At 34.9% G+C, this 25,316-nt stretch overlaps 1 protein-coding gene across 3 annotated transcripts in view; it reads right to left on the reverse strand.

The window, feature by feature from the left end:
• The window catches only part of CEP120 (centrosomal protein 120), a 76,570-nt gene that overhangs the window by 36,464 nt on the left and 14,790 nt on the right, over positions 1–25,316 (reverse strand). For all 3 annotated transcript variants that reach the window (XM_025389305.1, XM_025389304.1, XM_025389303.1), the window contains 10 exons: positions 17,316–17,464; positions 11,791–11,988; positions 9,627–9,854; positions 8,414–8,630; positions 6,890–7,064; positions 5,045–5,194; positions 3,468–3,650; positions 1,508–1,604; positions 1,258–1,410; positions 641–730 (listed from right to left, as the gene is read on the reverse strand). In XM_025389305.1, coding sequence (XP_025245090.1) covers positions 641–730; positions 1,258–1,410; positions 1,508–1,604; positions 3,468–3,650; positions 5,045–5,194; positions 6,890–7,064; positions 8,414–8,630; positions 9,627–9,854; positions 11,791–11,988; positions 17,316–17,464 — 1,640 coding nt within the window. The remainder of the gene's footprint in view (positions 1–640; positions 731–1,257; positions 1,411–1,507; positions 1,605–3,467; positions 3,651–5,044; positions 5,195–6,889; positions 7,065–8,413; positions 8,631–9,626; positions 9,855–11,790; positions 11,989–17,315; positions 17,465–25,316) is intronic.

The raw sequence follows: 25,316 nt of genomic DNA on the forward strand, positions 1-25,316 counted from the left end.
TTTGAAGAAAGTCTAACTGTTAGGGTTGTTTTATTTAATAACTTGAGTGTAAATGGACAAATATTAAGCTCTTGCTTCAGGAATAAAATCAGATGGTCTCATGTTATCATTTTTAAAAATGTGATTTATTTCATAATTCTTAAAAATAGCTTAAATATTTGAGGCATCTTATTAACTTACAGATTATAATATGTAGTTATATATATATTGAAATGTGCTATCTTTTTCTTTTTTACACATCAGCAGGGTTTTTCTCTATTCATTTTTGTATATTCATATACACTCACACTTTTTTTTAAGAGATGGGGGTCTCACTATGTTGTGCAGGCTGGTCTCAACCTCATGGCCTCAAGCAATCCTCCCTCAGCCTCCCAAAGTGCTGGGATTACAGGTGTGAGCCACCATACCTGGCCTATATTTATATATTTTTTGAATAGGTAATACATTTGCATATTCCAAAAGCACAAAATACTTTACAGTGAAATGCCTCCCTTCTATCCAGAGCCACCATCCACTTCTTCCATGCCAACATATCACCACTATAATTAGTTATTCCTTCCAGAGACTGTCTTTAATGCAAATACAAGATACTATCATTAATATTCTTCCTTTTCTTCCTCACTTTTACACAAGTTATTACCTTTTTCTTTACTAGTGATTCTCTTTCTCGGTCCCTTTTCTTCCATTCCTCTGCAAGAGCTTGCATATGAGCCAGTTCTTTCTGCTTCAGCTACAGAAGGAAGAAAAATAAAGTCGCCAGAAAACCCCAAATATGTCAAATAAATGAATCAGTTGTCAAAGAACCGATACTAATCACTAATATGACTTTTTCACGCATTCTTTTTTATTCTTAAAAAAAAAAAAAAAGATGCCTGAGGCAAATGATATCCATTTGAGTTCACTTCAGGAAAGTATAAAGCTAACAGTGGGTTGTGCTTTCTAACTTGTTTGGAGACCAGTGATGCAAGTTCCAGGAGGGTGTGCCAAATGAGGACATGAAATTTAAAGAGTAACTTCCTAATTTTACCCAATAATCATGAAGAAAGTTTACAGAATTCTGAGTTGCTTCTGCCAAGTTGCCACATTTCAGGTATTTTTGATTCTCAATTTTTTTTTTTTTTTAAGTAAGGCATTGTTGACATTCAAAGAAATTAGATAAAATACCTACAGAACTTAGAGATTAAACCTTGCTATGGAAAAGGAAAAATATACAGAGTAGACAAAACAGAATTTTTAAAGTAACATTTAAAAAGTAACCTGATTTTCAAATATATCTTCTTGCATCTCCTTCCACATTTCTAGTTCAAGTGCTGCTTTGTATTCTAAGGTTTCACGAGGCTCTGTCTGGATCTCTGAAGGACAAGGTGCTGGAGGAAGAGAAGATGGCTTTTGTTGTATGGCAGACACACCCTAAGAGATGAACCAAAAAGTACATTTAAACACTCACACACATATGCACATTAGATTCCTTGTAAAAAATAATTTGACAAGATTAAATTATATTTACCTGAGATGAATCAGAGACAAAAATCTCACGCATTTTTACTAGTCCGTAATCTTCTAGAGTCACTGTGTAAGAAAGATCTGCTATCCTGTTGTTTGATCTACAAATAAAATAAGAAATACCTTAAAATTCACAGAAATACTTTTATATTATTTTTCCTTTTATTTCCACAGTGCTTTAGCAATGGGGAGTAAGCAACATTTTCTGCACCTAACTCTATTGTTTTTGAAACTGCAGCAGCTTCTGTAGGCTTCAACACCTTCTATATACATAAACTGATCATCACAAACACCCTGCTAAATACATGCATACGTTTACTACAAAATGACCCCGTTAAGAGTTGTAAAAGGTATAAAGGTGAAATTTAAAATCTTACTGCCCACAGGTAATTACTGCTCATATGTAGTTTATTTCCTTCCTGTTTTATTTACATATAGATATACATGCACACATCCATGTTGACTTCACATAGTTTTGTCTTGTTTTCCTATTTACATCAGGGGCATTTTCTCACATCATAATATTCATTTAAAAATGTGATTTTTTTTATTGTCTGTAAAATATACAAATGAATTTATGTAGTAAAATATACTTAACACTTCCCCTACTCTTGATTATATTGGTTATTCTGAATTCTTTTTTCTACTTTTCCTGGGATGTACACACTCATAAATATTTTACTAGATATAAGCAATGCCTCTAGGTATAATTGGCACATAAGCAATGCTTCTAGGATAATTATATGTTAGTATTATCATAATGAGCACCTCTTTGCATCATAGAACTGCATGCAGCATTTGCCATTAGCCAAATGAAAACAAGAGAAAATATTAGAAGAAAATAAAATATTAGCAATACAAAACCATGATTTTGTCTAAATCAAATATACTCTCGTCAAACAAAACTTGAATGAATGGTTCTCACACAATTAGAAATCTTAATTAACCAACTTTTACATTTTCTTCTTGTAATCTCACAGATTTCAGAAGAAATGAATAAGGTTAATGAAGCATTACTATATCTGACAGAAACTCCTGAGAGTATCTAAGGTTCTCACTTAAGTAAATCTCCTAAAACTTTCTGTCTACAAAGTAGGGCAATAAAAGTAAATATTCATAACAAACAGGCAGCATTAAAATAGCTTTCATTATTAATGATTTTATCTTATGATGACAGAAAAAATGCTAATTTTTAAGAAAGATTCTTCAACAATAGGAGCTGAAACAAAATGGCTACGAATGGTGAGGAGTGAGGAAAGACATTTCAATAATACTTTTAGATCTAAAATTTTACTGAGCCTTATTTCTATCTTTTTTTTAGTCTTTAACAATAAAGGGCATATGATATATAATGTTAAATTAAATTTTAAACTTTTATTGTTAATTTTAAAAAGATAATTCAACAAGTATTTTACTGTATTTAAAATATGTTAACAAAAACCCAAGTTTTTCTTTGTGGCAATGAAGTTGAGGGCAAAAAAAACAATAATTATTTTAAAAACCGCCTCTGAATGCCAAATATCTATAATGTCCTCAGACTTCTGATTTGGGGTAGGAGTAAAATATTTTAAGTGGGAAAAGAGTCTCAGCCATTCCCAATGCAAAATAATATAAAACACATTATAAAGTTTAATCTCAAATTACAAAATAAAAAAAATAGGTCCTGCATTTAAAATTCTAAAGCTAGAGAGAGGAAGGAAAATAATTAGCCATCTGACTATTACAATACCATGGTAGCACAGACTCTTGACTTTTGTGAGGTGAAATGCGTATCAGAAAGCTAAAGGGCAAAGTGGGGTATAGCTGCCACAGGTCAGAGAAGATCAGAAAAAAGAGATTATGAAAGGGTGAAGTGGTGGATCAGAAAAAAGAGGTTATGAAAGGGTGAAATGGTAGCTGGCTAATCAAAATCATTCAACGAATTAAAAAGAAAAAGCAAAGACCAATTCTGTGAAATGCATTACCCTTGTGCTGCTATAATAGGCACACTTTCACTGTAAGTTTGACGCCAACACTGTTCACCATTAGAACCTAAAAAACGAGTTTTTTCTGAAGACAAGACATTAGAAAGCTGGATTCTTGCAATTCCCAGAAGTAAATCTTTACTCATTTTATCCTTGTGCCATAGTTCAACCAGTAATGGAATCCTAAGGAAGAGAGAAACATGTGTTCATACCTATCAACTCTGACCTAAATAAAGTCTTTTCTGAACTAAATTCTTTGAATTCCCTTAATGGAGTCAAAGATGTTTTTTGTTACCTGGAATGTCATCTAACACAATTGTTAGACTGAACACTAAATTTCACAGGCAGCAAATATGAAATGATGTTTCCATCAATGATGAGCCTCGTATACAATGGTGGTTCCATAAAATTATATCATATTTTTTACTGTATCTTTTCTGTTTAGATACACAAATACTTACCTTTATCCAACTGCCTACAGTAGTCAGTACAGTCACACGCTGTGCAGGTTCGCAGTCTAGAAGCAATGGGCTATACCATCTAGCTTAGGTGCACAGTAGGTTATACCGTCCAAGTTTGTCTAAGTACATACATTCTACAATGTTCACAACAATAGAATTATCTAATAATGTATTTTTCATAATGTATCCCTATCTTTAAGTAATTCATGACTATACTTTTTTTTTTTTTTGAGACAGAGTCTTGCTCTGCCACTCAGACTGCTGTGCAGTGGCATAGTCACAACTCACGACAGCCTCAACCTCCTGGGCTCAAGTGATCCTCCCGTTTTAGCCCCCTGAGTAGCTGGGACTGCAGGTGCGTACCACCATGCTGGCTAATTTTTGTATTTTTTGTAGAGACAGGGTTTCGCCATTTTGCCCAGGCTAGTCTCAAATCCCTGGGCTCAAAGCAATCTGCTCACGTTGGCCTCCCAAAGTGTTGGGATTACAGATGTAAGCCACCATGCCAGGCCTACTATTACATTTTTTGTACCATTTTCTATGTAATAAAAACCTTCAAATGCTGCAATTACCACAAATGGTTAGATTTAAGTTACCCTTCATTCTTTTTAAAATAATGTATAAATTTGAATTGTGATACTCTGAGAAAGTAAAGGTGTTTTGCAGATCTCAGATTTTTTCATGAATCCATTTCAGATAGTCAGATTAACATCTCTAGTTATAGGTTCAGAAAATTAGAAAAAACAATTTTTTTCATTCGGTGAATCAACAAAAATATTTAGTTCTTAGCTTTTTATCTTCCCATATTATATTAGGAAAAGGCAAGACCACTTTTCAAAGGTCCCTCATTACATATAGTTTGTTTTAACAAAGTTAAAATATCTAAATTCAGGTAAATAAGATAGGAAAATCTAAAAAGAACCTTTATAATAAACCATGCAAGACCCTGTAGCAGATGCACAAATTTCATACACATCATTAGCAAATTTGTTTCTTGATCCTCAAATGCATAAACTGCTATGGATTTAAACCTATAGGAATTCCTTTTTAATAAAATACAAATTTTCAAGAATTGACTTAAAATAATTAATATCATACATACACTGTATGCATTACCTTAAGAAAGTGTCTTGCAGCTGATGAGGCATAGTTGCAAAATCAAATGCACAGTAAGATTGCGGAAGAAAAACTTCCATGTTTTTCCGAACTTCTACAGGAGGATTAGTCATAATAGGAGCTGCACTTCCAAAGAATGGATATGAGTACCTAGAATTAAAAAAAAAAAAAAAAAAAAAATCTTACGATATGGTATACAGACGAGATTTAGTCTGTTTTTTAGAAAAAAAGTACAATATGAATATTATGAGCAAATGTAACTTTTTAATAGAAACATGGTAGAAATACCAATCTGCCATCTGTGTAAAAAGTTTCTTGAGGGCACACGTCCTACCTTTTTTATCTTTGCACTCCCAGGGACACAGGCAGTTTCTGCCATATATAATATTCAAGAAATGTTTCCTAAATTTATTTGTAAACCTAGTTTATTTTATACAATAGTGTCCTGATTTTTTATGGGATAAAAAGCCCTTAGTCAACTCCAAAAGGATGCATTCAGGGTAATCTGGTAATTATGGTAATCTTGCAAGGATGCAAGCAATTTGAATGTATTATGGATGAATCAGAGAGTGACATAACAACACTGTTTCTCCCTTTCATCACAAACCCACGCTAGATTAAATGGAAGAATGCTTGACTACTGCTGAACTTACTTTGTATTTAAAGCCAAATATAAAGACATTATAATGCTCATTTAAATTTAATCTTGCATCTTGTTATTCATATATGAGAACTAAAATTTAAACACTAATAGTAAAAACTGCTTTCCAACAAGAATTCTATGTATTCACCCAATTCCTATATAATTACATATCCATTTAAATCAAGTTATCTCTGAGAAAGTTAAGTGCCCTAGAGTTTCAACTCCCTATGCTTACCACCACACTACAGGATTTAGTGATTAAAAGAAAAATAAATAAATAAAGGAAGTCATGCAGATGAGAAACTTTTCAAATACCAGTGTTACCTAACAAATTCCATGATACAGTTGCAAACTACAATTCCATACCAATAGAGAGCATTGTATGAAAATTTATCAAACAGAAAAAGTTAAATGGTCAGCATTTTTAAAGTGCCTTAAAATGATTCAAAGATAGAACTATTAGTCTGTATCAAGTGAATTCTATAAAGAGTGTTAAGTGGATTTAACAATTTATTTCCTCAACTTTTGTAAATGCTAATGCTTGTTCCAAAGAAATTTATGAGGAGATGCTAACTACCCCAAACTAAACACATTATTGTATTATATTTAATTTATATCTCAGGCACAAAAGACTATAAAAATGTAACATCATTAAAAACAAATTGTGTAAAACTACTTAACTGACATATATATTATATAAAATTCTTAATATAGAACAATGTAGACACATTCCACTTACAGCTGATTAAGTATGGTGTTTAGATTCATAGCTATGAAGTGTGGGTATTAGGAATATGAGCTCCCATTATAATACAGTTATATAGAAAAATCAGGTAATACACTACCATTATTTTGACCGGTAATACCTTTTTCCAGAAAAAAAGCACTTTTGAAGTTTAAGAGGCACTGTACTTTAAATGGCATATTATGTATATCAAAATACATATAATAGTTATATTACTTAAATTATTATAAATGCCTACAATTATTATAACAGAATAGATAAGACAGTTACCTCTCCTCTACCAATGCTACCCTTGTTTAAATTCAAAATCATTAGGATATAGCCTTACCCCCTTTTAGTCCACTGATTTAACAAATGTTATAACTTCTTTGGTGACCATTTCTCTTTGCAATTCCCCAAACACAGGAAAGTCCTTTCTCTTCAGAAAATAATACTTTGAAACAAAATCAAATCACACCTTAATATACAGTTGATTGGAAAACCAATCTCCAAGGCATGTATACTCCTTAAGTCTATTGAAAAGCAAAAATGATGTGATGTTGCTGGAACAGCAATCTTCTGTCCTGAAGCTACTTCTGAAGCATTGGATGTAGTCACTGGCTGGGCCAGTGAAGCGGGTACAGAAGAACTGGCTAAAATGAACATAAAATAAAACAAAACAATCACACTTGCTAACAGTTTCTCTTAAATTGTACAGATAGTTTAAGGCTATCATCTCATTTACCTTTAAGCAGGAATTGGGCTATTTTGTCTCATGAACGTATGAATTGAGGTATAAGTATCTTAAAAGTAACTCATACAAAATAACCCAGGTTTCAATTTCCATTCTAGAATTGTGTGAAAGAAGAGCTTACTCTCAACACACATAGAAAATGTACAGAACCAACAGAGAAATATGTATGACTGCAGCCTAGCAGGCACTAACTTATTTCCAGGAGGCACATAACTTAACATTTGAAGGGCTGTATATGAGACTTACTGATATAATGACATCACCTTTTTAAAGTAGTTTTGGTTATTGTAGGCATATTTAAAATAACAGAAGGCTAAAACTTAAGAAGACAGATATCTAGTCCAACCCTATTATAGATCAGAGATACTTGGTGAGTGGCCTAAGTCACACAGCTACTCAGTGACAGAGATGTAACTTACAGCAAAGAGATCTAACTCTTAATCCACTACTAGTTATTTACACTACTAACTATAACTGCAATGGAAGGAAATTTTTTATTAAATCAGATAATCATGCATTATCAGACTCTCCCTTAACTTTAGGATCAAAAATGGCTATTATGAGTTTACTATAAGAGGCAGTTAATAACTGTTCTCTCTAAAATTCAACATATTTAAGAATCTAATCATTTAAAAAATCTATTTGCAAAAACTGTATTATTTAATGTCTATTGAATACGATATTTCCAGTGTACAAGTAAAATAAAAAATCCCTTAAATAAATTTAGCGAATTCTATTTTGAAGTTAGATAGATTGCAATGACTTTGCATTGAAATTTTTTATATTTCCACACATTATTGGTGGGTTTTTTTCTTTACTTTTCTTTTTTTTTTTTTGAGACGGAGTTCCACTCTTTTTGCCCAGGCTGGAGTGCAATGGCTCGATCTTGGCTCACCACAACCTCTGCCTCCTGGGTTCAAGCAATTCTCCTGCCTCAGCCTCCCGAGTAGCTGGGATTACAGGCATGAGCCACCATGCCCGGCTAATTTTGCATTTTTAGTAGAGACAGGATTTCTCTATGTTGGTGAGGCTCATCTCAAATGCCCAATCTCAGGTGATCCGCCTGCCTCAGCCTCCCAAAGTACTGGGATCACAGGCATGAGCCACTGCGCCCAACCTTATTGGTTCTTAACAACCCCATAATTTTTACTTAAAACTCATTTAAGTTCTCATAGTCAGTTTTTAGATGGCTGCAAAATGCAATACCTCAAAGATCTGTAAACAAACAAACAAACAAAAAAACCTTACCTTTTGGATTTGGTTTGGTGTCCCTATCATACTGTAAACTTTCCACTTCACTTTCTGTTGCATCATCTTTTGTTGGAGGTGACTGGTTGTAAGATGGAACAGGGGACACTCTTGGTGATTTTGGCTCAGTAAGTGTCTTCTCCTTTATGGGGGTTAAAACTTTCTTCTTTGAATGCTCTGGCTCATGTTCATTCTGGGTCTTTAATTCAATTAAAGACTAAAAACAATTTTTAAATAAAGTATAATTTGCAAAGAACTTTCCTTCATAATTAAGCAAAAAACTTGGCGTTGTTTTTTAAAAATATAAGCTTCCTTTCCCAGTTTGGATATTCCTAGTCTATTTTTCTTCATAATTTGCAAATTTCTTTATAGCATCTAGCACCAGAAAAAGGAAGATGAACAGAGGAAATATGATATCCAGAGCTGAATACCAAAATGCATCCTAATGGGTAAGAAAGGATATTTGAGAAAAGAAGTCAGGCATAGGTGTCCCTGGGAATGGTTATTCCTACCAAGGCAGTACAATGGAGAACTATACTTCTAAAGAGAAAACACAGATGTCTAGTATGACTTTTTCTCTCCTTTATTCCACTCCCCAATAAAAATGTATGTATATATATCTTTTAAACACTCATTTCGGTTTTTCTATCTTTAATTCACAACCTGTATAAAGATCAGCTTTTTGAAAGAACAAGATAAAGTTGATTCTGGGAATAGATACAATAAAAAAAAAAATACACGGCCAAATAAACGATCACCTGTATTATGAAAAGTGACTAAAGAGTATGAGGACTACAAAGCACTAAGGAACCAAGGATTTTATTTTGGCTTCGGTTGCATTAACCAAAAAGATACCAGTAATGCAGATTCTCAGAAACTAGGTCTAAAAATGTTCTCTTTCACTGGAGTTCCTTTTCTGCCTTAGTCATTAACTGAGTTGGGGGTCGGGGAGACCATAAGTGGGTTTCCACTACACAAGAAGACTGTCCCAAAGGCTAAGAGGGCTCTGGGTAGGATCACTTATGAACCACAACAGAAGTCACAGCACTTTTCAGAAAGGTCTTTTCAGAAAGGGGGTATCATATAACACAGGCCACTAATTAAGATTAATAAATATATCCTTATGAAGGTAACTCTTCCGAAATTCAACTTTTGTAAGTAATCATGAGTGGGACTAGTGAAGCCAGGGGAATGAAGGAGGGCCACTACTTGCCTGGGAGTCTATGCCTTCTCTCTGCAGAGCCACAGACACTCCCACAGTTGGGGCTAGCTCCACAGGAATAGGTGCAAGCTTCTGTTTGGCTCTGTTTGGAGGGTCAAGGGTAAAAGCACCTTCGACTGTGACTGGGTGCTGGTTGATTTCTGTACTGCCCTTTTTAAGTAATCCAGTTAAAGGTATTTCTGTACTTCCAAGTGACTGGTCTCCACAGCAGAGATGAATCTAATATGAAAGGGAAAAATCAAAATAGGGCTTTACACTTTCTCCTTTTTCCTAAACATCATAAACTTAATAAGAAGTTGTAAAATGACTCACGGAAAGAAAATATAATGCACCTCATTGACCTGAAGTGACTAAGTAATGAATTCTCACACATAACTGTTAAAACTGGTGATAAAACACAGTTTACTAGAAACTCAATAATAGTTATTACCCTTTTCATTTCTTTTGGTATTACATAATCATATGTTATTGCTCCTTTTTCTGCCTCTTTGATGAACTACTTTAATATTTTACTATGAAAAGTGTATAAGAAAATAACTAATGCATGAATTTAAACAAAAAAAATACCTCAACATTTTTCTATTTCCATTTTACCATTAATTTAAACATGGTTTCAAAAACTAAGTCAGTGGATCAATCCTGATTTGGAATTTAAAAACCTCAAATAGTTTTGTTTTTTTCACTCATAAGATATCTTGAGTATTTCTCTTTTCTTGCTTTTCAGACCTCATATTAAAAAGAGTGCTTAACAGTAAGTAAAAGAATATCTCTGGAGTGGAATCACTGATAGCTAATTAAAAGTTCAATATTACCACCTTTTGACAAGTTAAAAAAAAAAAAAAAAAAAAGACTGCTCCAGAAAATTATATATAACTTATTTTCCCTTACTATATTGAAGCCTTAGCAAACTTAGTATTTTAATGAATAATCAACAAGCAATCATGCTGTAAAATATATTTAGCTCTAATATCATCAGTGAAAGAGTTAAGAGAGACCTGTAACTTAGTCTCAAAGTTATTATATTAAGGTGTAATATTTTTATGGGCTGGAAAAAAAAGTATTTTTATGATGTAAATGTCCTCCATTAGAAACTAATAAATAAATCAATACTTTTGGTGAGGACTGATACGTCAGATACAGAATAAAATTCAAACTGCTTTTTCCTGCATGTCATCATTTTATATAGTCTTCAGTTTTCTAAATATCTTGGGTTTAGTAGAACCATCTCTAAAATTCAGTTCTACTAAAATTTCCTAATGCTTCTTCTCACCTCCTGTCCGTTACTTTATTTTAAACAAATGAATATCTAACCATATACAACACCACCCTATTTTGGTTTTGATCAAAAGGAAGTGTCATAAAAGACAGAAGAGTAATGTTTACTAGGTAAGGTTAACTTATCTTTTTTTTGAGATAGAGTCTTGCTCTGCTGCCCAGGCTGGAGTACAGTGGTGTGATCATAGCTGACTACAGTCTCCAACTCCTGGGCTCAAGCAATCCTTCCACCTCACCCTCCCAAGTAGCTAAGATTACAGGCACACACCACCACGTCTAAGTAACTTTTTATTTTTTGTAGAGACAGGGTCTTGCTATGTTGCCCAGGCTATTCTTGAACTTCTGGCCTCAAGTGATCCTCCCATCTTAGCCTCTCAAAGTGCTGGAATTCTAGGCGTGAGCTCATGCTCAGCCAATGTTTGCTTTTAAATGGAGTCCAATTCAAAAAGAGTTCATAAAAAATACTCAAATCAAGGGCAGATTTTAGAAAGCTGTCTTACCTCATTGCTTTTAATAGCAGTAAGGCATATATATTTTGAAATCAAGAGTGTGATCTGTGTGCCTACACATAATATCTCCACTAACAATAATCAAACCCTGCCCATGCCCACTGCTCTAGGCTCCAGGTATAATTGTTTTTATTGCAAAGGACTGGTAACTGATATACCTCTTTTCTCAATTACGGGGAAAAGAGGTGCTATCTCATAAAATTCTGAAGTAACTGTAATGCCAACAATGTCAGGACACAGGATAGTACCTAAAAAAATTAGAAGATGTGGCAGAAAGATAACCTCTACTACTGAAATAAGATTAAATTTAGGTACTAAATTAACGCTTAAAAGACCACCTCCAGTTAAAAACGATTTGCTGCAGTACTCACCTGTAGTTTAGACTGAAGAGCCAGGTAAACACGAAGAACTTCTACACTGCTGCGGATGCGAACTGATGCTCTCTCTGGCTCAAAGTTTGGGTTGATCAAATCATTGAAGGGTTCATTTGTAACATCATTTCCCAGTAAAGAGTAGTAGAAGAAAAACTCAGGCTGTCTTTCTGGAAGTTTCATGGTACATGGAATTAACTAAACATTTCAGGAAAAAGAAAACAGTATTACTTTCTAAACCACTAAACATGCTTAGTGTATCTATTGCATTCCAAAAATATTTGCTAAAATGTTGATTTTTTAATTTTGATGTCTTAACCCTCAAATAAAATTTCTGAATTTCTGCCAAATTGCTACCAAATTACTGTTTTAAAAAAGGGTCATCTTAGAAAAGCAGAGTCTAAAAGACTTTATAGATTTATGTCGTTTTAAAGTTTTCATTGCATTCAACTGGTCCATGAATATGTGAAAGTTCTACTTAGAAGAAAGAGATTAAGTATTTCAAACTGAGCTTTCCTTATTTTCACATATTTTATTTCATCTTATACTTCCTCAGCCATCAGAGGCTCTATGTTATGAATGAGAAAAGGTTTGTAAAAAAATTTAATCCAGGCTATTTAATATATAACATCTTAGTTGAGGTCTCCAATAAAGTTTTTAGCTATTCTGTCAAAATTTAGAGGCCTATGAATTAACACCAAAAAAATACCTTTTGTACTATGAGTGTTACTTTTCAGAGTCACTAGCTTCATGGCCACATATGACCAAGAGATGGGATTCCTGTCCTACAAAATATAAAATATTTTCTAACAGACCTGTAATGTTCACTAGCATATTGTTAAACAATAAGCTATAAACATTCAATATGTTCATCAATAGGGGATGCCTTAAATATAATTATCATACAGCATGGCTGCTAAATAATAACATACTAACTTGAAAGTTATCTAAGACAGTGGTCCCCAACCATTTTGGCACCAGGGACTGGTTTCATGGAAGACAATTTTTCCATAAACAGGAGGGCATAGGGGGAATAGTTACAAGAGGAAACTTCTACCTCAGATCATTAGGCATTAGATTCTCATAAGCAGCACGCAACCTAGATCCCTTGCATGTGTAGTTCACAATAAGGTTCGTGCTCCTATTAAAATCTAATGCCACCACTGATCTGACAGGAGGCAGAGCTCAGGCCGTAATGTTCACTTGCCCACTGCTCACCTCCTGCTATATAGCCCAGTTCCTAACAGGCCACAAACCTGTACCAGTCCACAGCCTGAGGGTTGAGGATCCCTCTCTAAGATATACTGTTGGTTTAAAAAAATTACAGGATAGTTTGTATAGTTTGTGAAAATAAAAGTACTAATCACTTAGATTACAACAGCACAGTACCAGTCACATAATAAACGTAAGCTATTTTAATCCTACTTTAAAATGTATTCATGTTTAAGTGAAGAGATTTTAATCATGTGGACTTACACACATTGAGAGGAACACCTATGCACTTATAATTGTTACAGTCACAAATTCTGGAGTCAGATCCCAAACCCCAACTCTAGTTCCATCAGTAACTTACTGTGAGATTTTAGAAAAATTACTTAATCACTGTGTGTATCCACTTGTTTTAGGGTTGGAAAGATTAAAAGAGATACATAGTTGCTGCTACAACAACGCCTAGCACACAGTTAGCTGTTGTTATGTGAGAATGGAAAATCCTGGGGAAGAACATACTATCCGTTACAGTGATTATTCTGGAGGAGTTTAGAGAAGATTTTCATTTTATTTTACTTTCTTTCATAATCATAAAGCAACAAAAATACTAAGAAATAAAGACCCTTAAACATTTCACAGTATATTTAATTCTAAATTATTCCCATTATGGGAAGAAATTATTTAAAAATTCTTTATTATTCTATATTTAGAGACTGTATTTTTTTCCTACTCTTAACTTTCAATATTTAAGGAGGAAGCAAGATTGTCACTAGCCAGTGCTTCTGCTCCAAACTCAATCCTCCATTCTATTAAAACTTTATAGTAACATGTGCTAAGTCCCTGACTTGCATCTGAAAAGGTCTGTAAATTTGTTTATTGCTAGATGCTTTCTCACATTGCCTTTGACTAAGTTGAGAGGAAAAAACTAAACAGCTAGTTTCATCCCAAACATAAACAATACAATCATTAAGCAGCAACACCCCACCACCCATACTCTCCTGCTCCCAGTCCCTGGAATCACAAATCTGCTTGAAGGAACTTTTGCCTATTATAGATGATTCATATAAATGGAACCACACAGTATGTGGCCTTTTGTGTCTGGCTTCTTTCACTTAGCATGTTTCCAACATTCCTTTATGTTGTGGCATGTATCAGTACTTCATTCCTTTTTTTTTTTTTTTTTTAACTATAAAGATGGAGATCTTGCTATGTTGCCCCGGCTGGTCTTGGACTGCTGGGACTTAAGGGATCCTCTTGCCTCAGGCTCCTGAGGAGCTGAGATTACAGCTGTGTACCACACCACCCACAGGCAGCACTTTGATAGCTAAATTGTATTTAATTGTGTACATATACCAAAGTTTGTTTATCCATTCATCTACTGATGGGCATCTGGGTAGTTTTCACCTTTTGGCTATCGTGTATAGTATTGCTATAAACACTCACATACAAATTTTTATTTGAACACCTGTTTCCAATACTTTTGCGTATATACCTAGGAGTAGTATTGCTGATCATGTCATAATTCTGTTTAACATTCTGAGGAATCTATCTGGCTTACTTTTTTATAGAGATAGTAAACAGTTTGCCAGACATCAACCTGTGTGTGTTTTTTTTTTAAAACTAAACTGAAATAGTAATTTGTCCCAGTAATTCACCTGTATTACCAAGAACTGTATTATACTGGTTTTTAAAAGTTATGGACTCAATAGGTCAATTACCCACAGGAAACTTTACCATACAAATGTACTTTCTCACAAACAACATGGTCGGCAACTTACTAATATTACCTCATTCCTCACGCACAACTGAAAAGATGGTAAATATCACCACTGTATAACTATAAAATCAAGCCTCAAAAAGGTTATGTAACTTGCCTACGTTGAAGGAGCTAGAAAATAGAATGAGATTACAACTCAAATCTATTTTATTCCAAACTCATTAAGAGGCAAGAGAGCATTATATGGGACCAAGAGAACATTAAAAATGACCACATGGTCAGAAATACTTGGGCCATTAACTAGCCGTAAGATCTTCCTAAGACTTGGTTTCCTTATCTCTAAAATGAAAATGATCAACTCTAAGACTGTGGTAGGATTAAATGCAAAATATGCAGAGTGGGTGGCACAATGTCTATTATACAAAGCATTACACAGTAAGTAATCAATAAATATGAACAATTATGCCTCCCTAAGGAGGATAAAATTGTTAAAACAGTGATTTAAAATTCAGCTGGGCATGGTGGCTCACGCCTGTAATCCCAGCACTTTTAGGAGGCCAAGGCAGGAAGATGCCCTGAGGTCAGGAGTTTGAGACCAAACTGGCGAACATGGTGAAACCCCATCTCTACCAAAAATATAAAAACTGGCCAGGCGTGATGGCAGGCGCCTGTAATCCCAGCTACTCGGGAGGGTGAGGCAGGAGAATCTCTTGAACTGGGAAAGCAGAGGTTGCAGTGAGCTGAGACTGCACCATTGCACTCCAGCCTGGGCGACAAGAGCAAGACTCCATCTCAAAAAATAAAAATAAAAAATAAAAAGCTTAGAAAATATGGTAACAACACAGTAAAAATACAGTACATTCCTAAGTATCTGACATGTGGACAAGAGTGTTCTGATGTGGTTAATAAATAAAAAGCCAACAGATATCTGTCTTTCCTTGCAACTAGAGTGGCATATTAAACTATAACAAATCCAGAAGCAGAGCTTTAAGAAGAGAAGAAAAATACAGAAACTGATATAAACGCAAAAGTACGTATGTATCAACAAGGAAATTCACAGTACCAAATTAGGAGAGAAAGAGTAAATACTCAAAGAACACCAAGTTCTTTATATAGTGGGCATGAATTCAGTGTGACAAAGTAAACACATTTCCCGATAAAAATCTTTACCTGATGTACCTTGCAAGTAAAATAAAAATGTGGCCACTAATTGCATATTTCATTTGTGAATGTGGATTACATGGATATTCTGTTCCTCTAAGAAAGTAAATAAGGCTGGGCATGGTGGCTCACACCTGTAATCCCAGCATCTTGTGAGGCTGAGGTGAGAGGATCATTTGAGGCCAGGATTTTGAGACCAGCCTCAGCAGCATAGTGAAACCCTGTCTCTACAAAAAACTTAAAAATTAGCTGGGTGTGGTGGCACATGCCTGTAATCCCAGCTACTCAGGAGGCTGAGGCAGAAGGATCAATTGACTGTCGGAGCTTGAGGCTACAGCGAGCTATGATCACGCCAAGGCACTCCAGCCTGGGCAACAAAGAAAGACCTGTCTCTTAGGGGAAAAAAGGGGGAGGGGAATCATCTGATAAAAATTGTACAGTTATAAGCCATATCATCTGTTTTTGTAAGTATTCATTTCAGCTACTATAGAACAACATAATGTCAAGAAAAGTAGACCTGTAAAACCAAGTTGATGGCAGAGGAGGGAAAAAAAGAGGAAGTGGACTTGAGAAAGACAGTGGAATAACAGCTAGTTTTGTGTTGAGCTGCTGTTGGGAGGAAAGCAATCTACCATGAGCCCTGAGCATCCCTACACATTCTTGCAGAGTATGACAAGACTGTAAGGCCCAGACCACTCTTTTACTCAGCACATTTCCCAGGGTTGTTTAAGCTTGAGAGATAAGGTAATGTGTCTTCCTGGACAAAGACCAGGCCTGCTTACTGCTTACAATAAAAGTGGCAGGTTCCCCAAATTCAGTTTCCTCAGCTGTGATAAAACCCACTATGTGCAGAGCAACCACCTGGGCCCCTCTGTGTAGTCCCCATGGGACTTAAGGTAAGGGCAACTGAAGGAAATATACCAATATTCATGTTCTTGCTGTGCTAAGGGTAATAAATTCCTTCGTTTCTGATCGAAGAACCTGTGTCTTCTGCTAGCATCCATGATAGTAACAGCTTAATTTGTTAGTTTATAAACAAGGTAAAATAGAACCCAAAACTGTATATGCATTAAGCATTACTGGCAGAAAGTATTCCTGACATTTTAAGTTTCTCCAAAAAGTAAATTATTCACAAATTTAAAAATCCTTTCATGTCAGTCCTTACAATGCCACACAGCACAATGGAAAACAATGTTAACTGATGGTCACTCTCCTAAATCCTGAAGATTTATTATCTTACAATCAAGATCATCAAAATCTATTCTTTTTTCTAAATTAAAAAGTTTTCTCTCTAGTATGAAAGAAAACATGTTTTCTCATTTCTCAAAAGTAAAAGAAAAAAGTCTACTTGCAAGTCTTTTTAATAGCTGAAAGCTAAAATGTTTTACATAATGTTTTCAAATTATTCATAAGTCACCAATCTCACGGAAAGTCTCACCTGTTCCAACTGGGTGGCAAATGCTATGGTCACTGACATAATGAAGGAGTCAGTACAATATTCTGCTGGTCCAATCTGATGGTAGCCTCCCTCTTCATTCAGCACAGCCACAATGTCCCTGGGGTCAAGTCCAGCCAGGATGGCAGGTACTTTACAGAGAAAAACACGATTAAACTACATTGCAGTTTGTTATAAACCATTATAAGACTTTTAAAACTGGTATTTTTTAATTTGCTTGGTAATTTTCATGAATACAGTTAATATCTAGTAAGGTTTCCTTTACTCTCTTACATACTCTCTTACATACTCACCAAAGAAACCTTACTTAACCAGCATATTCTTTCTGTATATAAAATTCTGAAGTAACCCTTTAAAACCTTAAGGTAATAAACCACAAAGAAAAGGCATCTAACATAGGTTTTATAGTGAATCTAAACTGGAAAGTGAATAAACTATATTTGGCTAAGAAGAAAAGGGTAGCTGAACAGGGAATGGGGGAGTAAAAAAAAGTGTTCTAGACAGAAGGGACAGTATGTACAAAAACACAGAAGCAAACAAGAGAAAGTGTGTGTGAGAAAACTGACACAGGCATAGGGTGCCAGATTACAGAGTGAGAACTGACATACAGAGGGAGGTGGGGCTGGATAAGCAGAAGCCATATCATACATTCTTTCTGTATGCTATCCAGATACATTTTTGGATAGTTTTCTAAGAATAAGAGAAAATCATGAAATAAGTTTTGAGAAGAAAACTGACATAATCAAATAGGCTTTAGTATGAGGAGACTGAAGAGGGACAGCGTTTTTCAAATTGATTTAAAAAACAAAAAATATACACAACTAAAATAATTGATAATATCCAATGTTGAGAAGAATGCAGGAAAGTGAGTGCTCTCAATGTTGGCAGGTATACACTAGAATAACTTACTAGAGGGTGATGTATCAGGGCCTGTCAAAATTTTACATGTGCATACCCTATAAACAAGCAATCCTTCTTCTAGGAGTTAATCCTAAAGAGTTGTGCTCAAAGTAGCAGTGGCTGAAAACAGTATAATGATTAAGAGCACAGATATCTAAGTCACATAGACCAAGGTTCCAATCTCAGTTCTGTCCTTCACTTGTTGCACAGGGAAACTATACCCATCTCTTTTAGTCTCCATTTTTTTTTCTAGAAAGCTTTTATAGAGTTGTTGAAAGATCAAATTAAATAATGAAAGCAAAGCATTTAGCACAGCCTCTGACCCATTAAGCACTTTAATAAACGTAGCCATTACATAGTAAGGCCGACAGAGCTTAGAAGTTAAAATAACTATGACATGTTCTCACTGACAGTGAAGGGTGTTACAAATAGGGTGAAGGTGAAAACTAGAATAAATCTTGTGGTGTTGGAATGGAATTGAAGGTGTCAATCTGAATTGGTGTCAATCTGAATTGAATTATATATACCGAGGCATCAATCTATATACATATATATAGAAGAGCATCAATTCTGATATTGAATCTGAATTCAATATACATAGAACAGCATCAATTCAGATATCTCATATATACATACATATATATACACATATATATGGTGTTTTTTGTTTTTGTTTTTTATTGAGACAGAGTCTCGCTCTGTCACCCAGGCTGAAGTGGATCTTGACTAACTGCAACCTCTGTCCCCCCGGGGTTCAAGCAATTCTGCCGCCTCAGCCTCCTGAGTAGCTGGGATTACAGGCTTGTGCCACCAAGCCAGGCTAATTTTTTGTATTTTTAGTATAAAAGGGGTTTCACCATGTTGGCCAGGCCAGTCTCGAACTCCTGTCCTCAAGTGATCCACCTGCCTCAGCCTCCCAAAGTGCTAGAACAGGCGTGAACCACCGCACCTGGCCCTGTTCAATGTATATTGATAAACATAAGCAAAATGGTGTACATGTGCTATGGTTTCAACGTGTCCCCTCCAAAACTCAGGTGTTGAAACTTAATGGCCAATGTGATGATATTACGAGATAAGGTCTTAAACAGGTGATTAGGCCATGAGAGCTCCTCCCTAATGAATGAGATCAGGCGCTCTTATAAAAGGGCTTGGTGGAGAGAGTTCCTCTCTTGCTCTTCAGCCTTCCAATATGTGAGGATGCAGGACAAAGTCCCTCACCAGATGCCAGTGCCTTGATTTTGAACTTCCCAGCCTCCAGCACTGTGAGAAATAAATTTCTGTTCTTTATAAATTACTCAGTCTGTAGTATTCCATCATAGCAGCACAAAACAGGTAAGATCATATGTATATATACAAATGTGTGTATGTATTTATATGTGTGTGTACACATATATACACAAATTCCCTCACTTTGTCTACTGAAAGGGCCTGGGAGCAGTGACACCTCGATATCAGCTAACATACCTAGCACCTAGATCTTGGCTTCTAAAAATCATTCTTTACTAAAAGGAAGCAGGGCTCCTTCGAGAAATGGCTGAATCCAGAGCTGAGACAGGGTAAGCACAAGATGAGCTTGGAACATCTTGCTGTGCCTGAAAATATTTGTTGATAAGTTCAAGGAATCATGGAGACATTCAAAAGCAAACAAAATCAACTTGAAAGGGCTGCCCAAATCCGGGACAAATATTCAAGGGTAGTTAAATATTATAAAACACTAAACAAAAAGAGAAAACTGTAAATTCAGACTGATACAAATAAATGAATTGAAGGTCTAATAAGAAATTGAATATATTCAAAATTTCACAATTCTGCCCCACAAAAGTTATTAATTACAAAGGAAAAAAGAACAAGTTTACAGTTGAGAACACTAACACACAACACTTTAATCAAGTCATCAAAGTTAGCATCAGTAATAGGACAAATCAAAACTGTGCACCACCTGATAAGATGCAATGGGAAGAACGTGGCATCTCTTCGGTGATATTCCTGCCAAAGATGCATAAGCTAAATCTAAAATCAGACAAACTCAAGTCATGAAACAATCTACAAATTAACTGGCCTGCAATTTTCAAAATGTTAAGGTCATGGAAAGATCAAGGAACTATTTCAGAATACACAGATACAACAATTCAATATAAACATCTAATTCTAAACTAAATCCTTTACCTATAACAGAAATTACTGGGAAAAGACAATTGGTAAAACAAAACTCAAATGAAATTAGGTGGTAATAATGTATCAATGTTTCATTAATGTAATAAGGTTATATGTGTTCATATATTGATGTACATTTCCCAGTTCTGATGGATATACCATGATTATGAAGGAGAATGCTCTAATAAATACTGCAAATATTCAGGTGCATTAGGTAGTAAATTCCCCTCAAATACTCCAGGGAAAAATATTCTTCTTCATAACATACTTCCAACTTTTGGGGAAGACAGATTATTTCACAACAGAAAACAAATTCTTAAAAATATTTTTTCACTAAGGGAAAAAATAATAAAGGCTCTAGAATCTGACTTCCAAGTTCATATCCTGATTTCACTACTTATGACATATGCCATTTTGGCAAACACATCGCTGAAGTTCAATTTAACCATCTATTGGGTTCATGGTGCCTAGAGGTCATCCAAAAGAAGATGTCCAGGAGGCAAGTGCTATTTGGGTCCAAAGGCCTAAGTGGGGGGTCTTTGGCACAGAAGAGTATGATTGATGCCTGGTAAATAAATAAGATTGCATTAGAAGAGTGTATACAGAATGAGAAGAGATTTCTTTAACATATAAAGGTTGGGAAGAAGAAAAGGCTAAAAGGAAGTTAAGAAGTACTGGTAAGAGAAGAAACTGAGGAAAAGTTATTGTTAAAATACTGAATTATAATTATCTTCTCAATTCAAAAGGTAATTCTCAACTCAGAATTAAACTTTTAGGACAAGACTATTTATAAATTCACTGAACTAAGAATGTATGTGCCAATACAAAGAGTGCTATTAACGTTATTTTCCAGATAAGTCTAGGACATTGCATGCAACATGACTGAAGCACAGAATGCCAATTGTATGATTTCAATTTCACTACTCGTTTCTCTCACTTCCAGAAGACACCTTCTTCCTTCTTCCTCTACAGAAAAAGTTTACACAAGAGATGGAATCACTAGATATTAGAGTAGGAAAGAACTTTAGAGACTATCACATTCAATTCCATCATTTTACCAAAAAGAAAATAGGGACTGTAAAACACTGAAGAAGAAATAATGCAGTCTGGCACACAGAGCTTAGAAATCTTCACTTAGCCCTAATAGCAAATAAACAGCTGGACGAACTAAAAATTAACAACTCTCCATAGATCTGTCGGAGAAGTGAAGTCTCAAAAAACTGCTGCTCCCCAAAACTAAGGAAACAAACAGGGAGCTACAGAGAATCACAATTTTGGAACAGAAAGAGCCAATGCAGGAAGTAGGAAAACCTGAACTGGGAGGAATTGCTACTAGCTTGGTGTGAAACAGCCTGAGAGATAAAAACTCCAGGGGGACCCAGTCACAAGGGAGCCCCACACTTTTGTGACTTTTACCTCCAGGAGCTCTACCAGGTCCTCACAGTGAATATCAGAGAAAAGTTCCCTCATTCTTCTGGCATAGGGAAGAGAAAAGACAATTCTGCTTTTGTTAACAAGGCCTGCCCTCGGGAGAAACTATTTGCCAGAGCCTAACCTGTTAAGGTTCTATCAGAGCTTAACTGACCTGGGAGAAGACAAATACCCAACTCCAGCTGCCTCTGGTCTTCCATGCAAGGGAAGGGAATACACAACTCCAGCCCCTCCAGACACTCTGCCCCATCTAAGGGGAGAAAAAACTGAGAAGCAATGGTGAAGTTCAGACCCAAGGGGCACAGGCTCAGTAAAAGACTGAGACCTAACCATAAGTCTATAGAATGCTTCTCTTTCCCCACTCCTGACCACTACATTACTAAGGTCTATTTATAGCAGTTCCTTTTGCCCCATACATCATGTCTGGCTTGCAACAAAAAATTGCAAGGCATACTAAAAGGAAAAAAAAAAACAGAAAGAAAAAACACAGTTTTGAAGAGACGAAACAAGCTTATGGCAGGAATGTTGGAATCATCAAAACAGAAAAAAATTTTTAAACTATGATTAATATGCCTTATAAGGATTTAATGAAAAAAGTAGACAGCATACAAGAGCAGAGAGATAATGGGAGCAGAAAGATGGTAAAGTGTAAGAAAGAATAAAAAAGAAATGCTAGAGACAAAAAAATACTATAACAGAAATGAATGACTATGAGAATTGGTTCATTAGTAGATGGGACACAGGCTAAGGAAAGAATCTCTTAGCTTGATATGACAATAGGAATTTCCAAAACTGGAACGTCAAGAGAAAAAAGACTGGGGGGGGCGGGGGGGGAACACAGAACAGAACAGAACATCTCAGAACTGTGAGATAACTAAAAATGGGGTAATAAATACAGACTGGGAATACCAGAAGAAAAAAGAGAGAAAGGAACAGAAGAAATATTTGAAGCAATAATTACTGAGAATTTCCCCCAATTAATGACACACCAAACCACAGATTCAGGAAGCTCAGAGAACACTGAGCAGGATCAATGCCAAAACAAAACTTGCTGCTAGGCATCCCATATAAAAACATCAGAAAATCAAAGCTAAAGAGAAAATATTGAAAGAAGTCAAACAGGAAAAAAAAAATCTTACTTCTAGGAGACCAAAGATAAGAATTACATCCAATTTCTCAGAAGCCATGCAAGCAAGAAAGGTAGAGTGAAGTATTTACAATGTTGAGAGAAAAAAAAAAAAAAAAAAAACACCACCCTAGAATTCTGTGCCCAGTTAAATTATCCTTCAAAAGTGAAGGAGAAATAAAAACTCTCAAATAAAAATTGAGGGCATTCGTTGCCAGTAGACCTGCGTGCAAGATATACTAAAAAGCTCTTCACAGACAAGAAAAATGGCATGGGTAAAAAGCTCAGATTTACACAAAGAAATGAACATCATCAGAGAATAAATGAAAATAAAATAAAAACTTTTTTTTATTCTTAATTGATCTAACAGATAAAAGGTTCTTCAATTATATGTGTGTACACGCATGTGCGTGTGTATGCTGATGTGTAACTGAAAGTAATGATACAAGGGACAAGAAGGAGGGATTAGTAATATTTTATTTTAAAATACCTAAAACAACCTGTGAAGCAGAATTGTGTTATTTGAAGCTGGACCTTCAAAGTAAAAGCAGTATACTGTTATTCGAAATTTGTAAATGTATAGTGCAAACTCTAGGGCAACCACTAAAAAAGTAAAAAAAGAACAAAAACAAAAAAGTATAACTGATATGCAAGAAAGAGAAAATAAAATTAAAACCACAAACGTGGGAAAAGAGTAACAGACAAAAACAGGACTAAGGAACAAGAGAAACAAATACAAAACACTAACAAATAAGGTTATTCACACAACATATTAATAATCACCTCGAACATCAATAGTTTAAATGTACCAATTAAAAAACAGATTGTCAGAGTGGATCAAAAAACAAGATCCAACTATATGTTATCTACAAGAAACCCACTTTAAATATAAAAACAAATATAGATTAAAAGCTATACTAATCAAAAGAAAATGGTAGGAGTTATATCAATTTCAGATAGAAGAGACTACAGACCAAAGAAAGTTAACAAGGAAAGAGGAATATTTCATGATCATAAAGGAGTCAATTCTCCAAAGAGACAAAATAATTTTTAATGTGAATGCACCTAACAGAGTATCAAAATACATGCAGCAAAAACTAACAGAACTGCAAGGAGAAACAGCTGAATCCAACTTGGAGACTTTAACACACACTATCAAAAATGGACAGATCCAGCAGGCAGAAAATCATTGACATAGTTGAACTCAACATTATCAATCAACTGGACGCAATGGATATCTACAGACCACTTCAAACAACAGCAGCAGAATACATATTCTTCTCAAGCTTACAGAGAAAGTTCACCAAGACAGAGCAATTCTGGGCCATAAAACACACATGAACAAATTTAAGAATAGTAATCGTGTCTGCTATCAAGGCTACATAAACTAGAAATCAGTAACAGAGATAGCTGGAAAATCCCAAAATACTTGGAGATTAAACATACTTCTAAATAAAACATGGGTTAAAAAAAAAATCTCAAGATAAATTTAAAATATCTTGAACTAAATGAAAATGAAAACACAACAAAAATTGTGAGACACAATTTTTATTTGAGAGTTTTTATTTCTCCTTCACTTTTGAAGGATAATTTCGCTGGGCATGGAAATTGTGACACGCAATGAAAGCAGTGCTTAGAGGAAGATTTACAGCATTAAATGCATACGTTTGTTAGAAGAGAAGATCTAAAATCAAACATCTAACCTTCCACTTTAGGAAACCAGAAAAAGAAGAGCAAATTAGGTCCAAGTAAGCAGAAGATAATAATAAAAATTAGAGAAAAATCAATGGAACTGAAGACAGGAAATCAATATAGAAAAATTAACAAAATCAATAGCTGGTTCTCTGAAAAGATAAATAAAATCAATAAGCCTCTAGCCAGGCTCAATAAGAAAAAAAAAAAAAGAAAAGAAAGGATACAAATTACCAATATCAGAAATGAAAGATGGGATCACTACAGCGCCTATGGGTATTAAAATAATAATAAAGGAATACTACGAAGATGTCTAGGCCCACAAATTTGATAATCTAGATGAATTAGACCAATTCCTTGAAAGAAACAATATGCCAAAACTCATACAAGAGTAAATAGACAATCTGAATAGGCCTATATCTATTAAAGAAATTGAGTCAATAATCAGTAACCTTCCCAAACAGAAAGCACCAGGTCTAGAAATCACTGATGAATTCCACCAAACATTTAAGGAAGAAATTATACCAATTCTGTATAATCTCTTTCAGAAGACAGAAACATAGAGAATACTTCCTAACTCATTCTATGAGGCCAGCATCATCCTAATACCAAAATCAAAGACATTACAATAAAGAAAACAAAAAATACAGACCAATATCTCTCATGAACACAAATGCAAA

Source organism: Theropithecus gelada, chromosome 6 (assembly GCF_003255815.1).
Source record: "Theropithecus gelada isolate Dixy chromosome 6, Tgel_1.0, whole genome shotgun sequence".
NCBI lineage: Eukaryota > Metazoa > Chordata > Mammalia > Primates > Cercopithecidae > Theropithecus > Theropithecus gelada.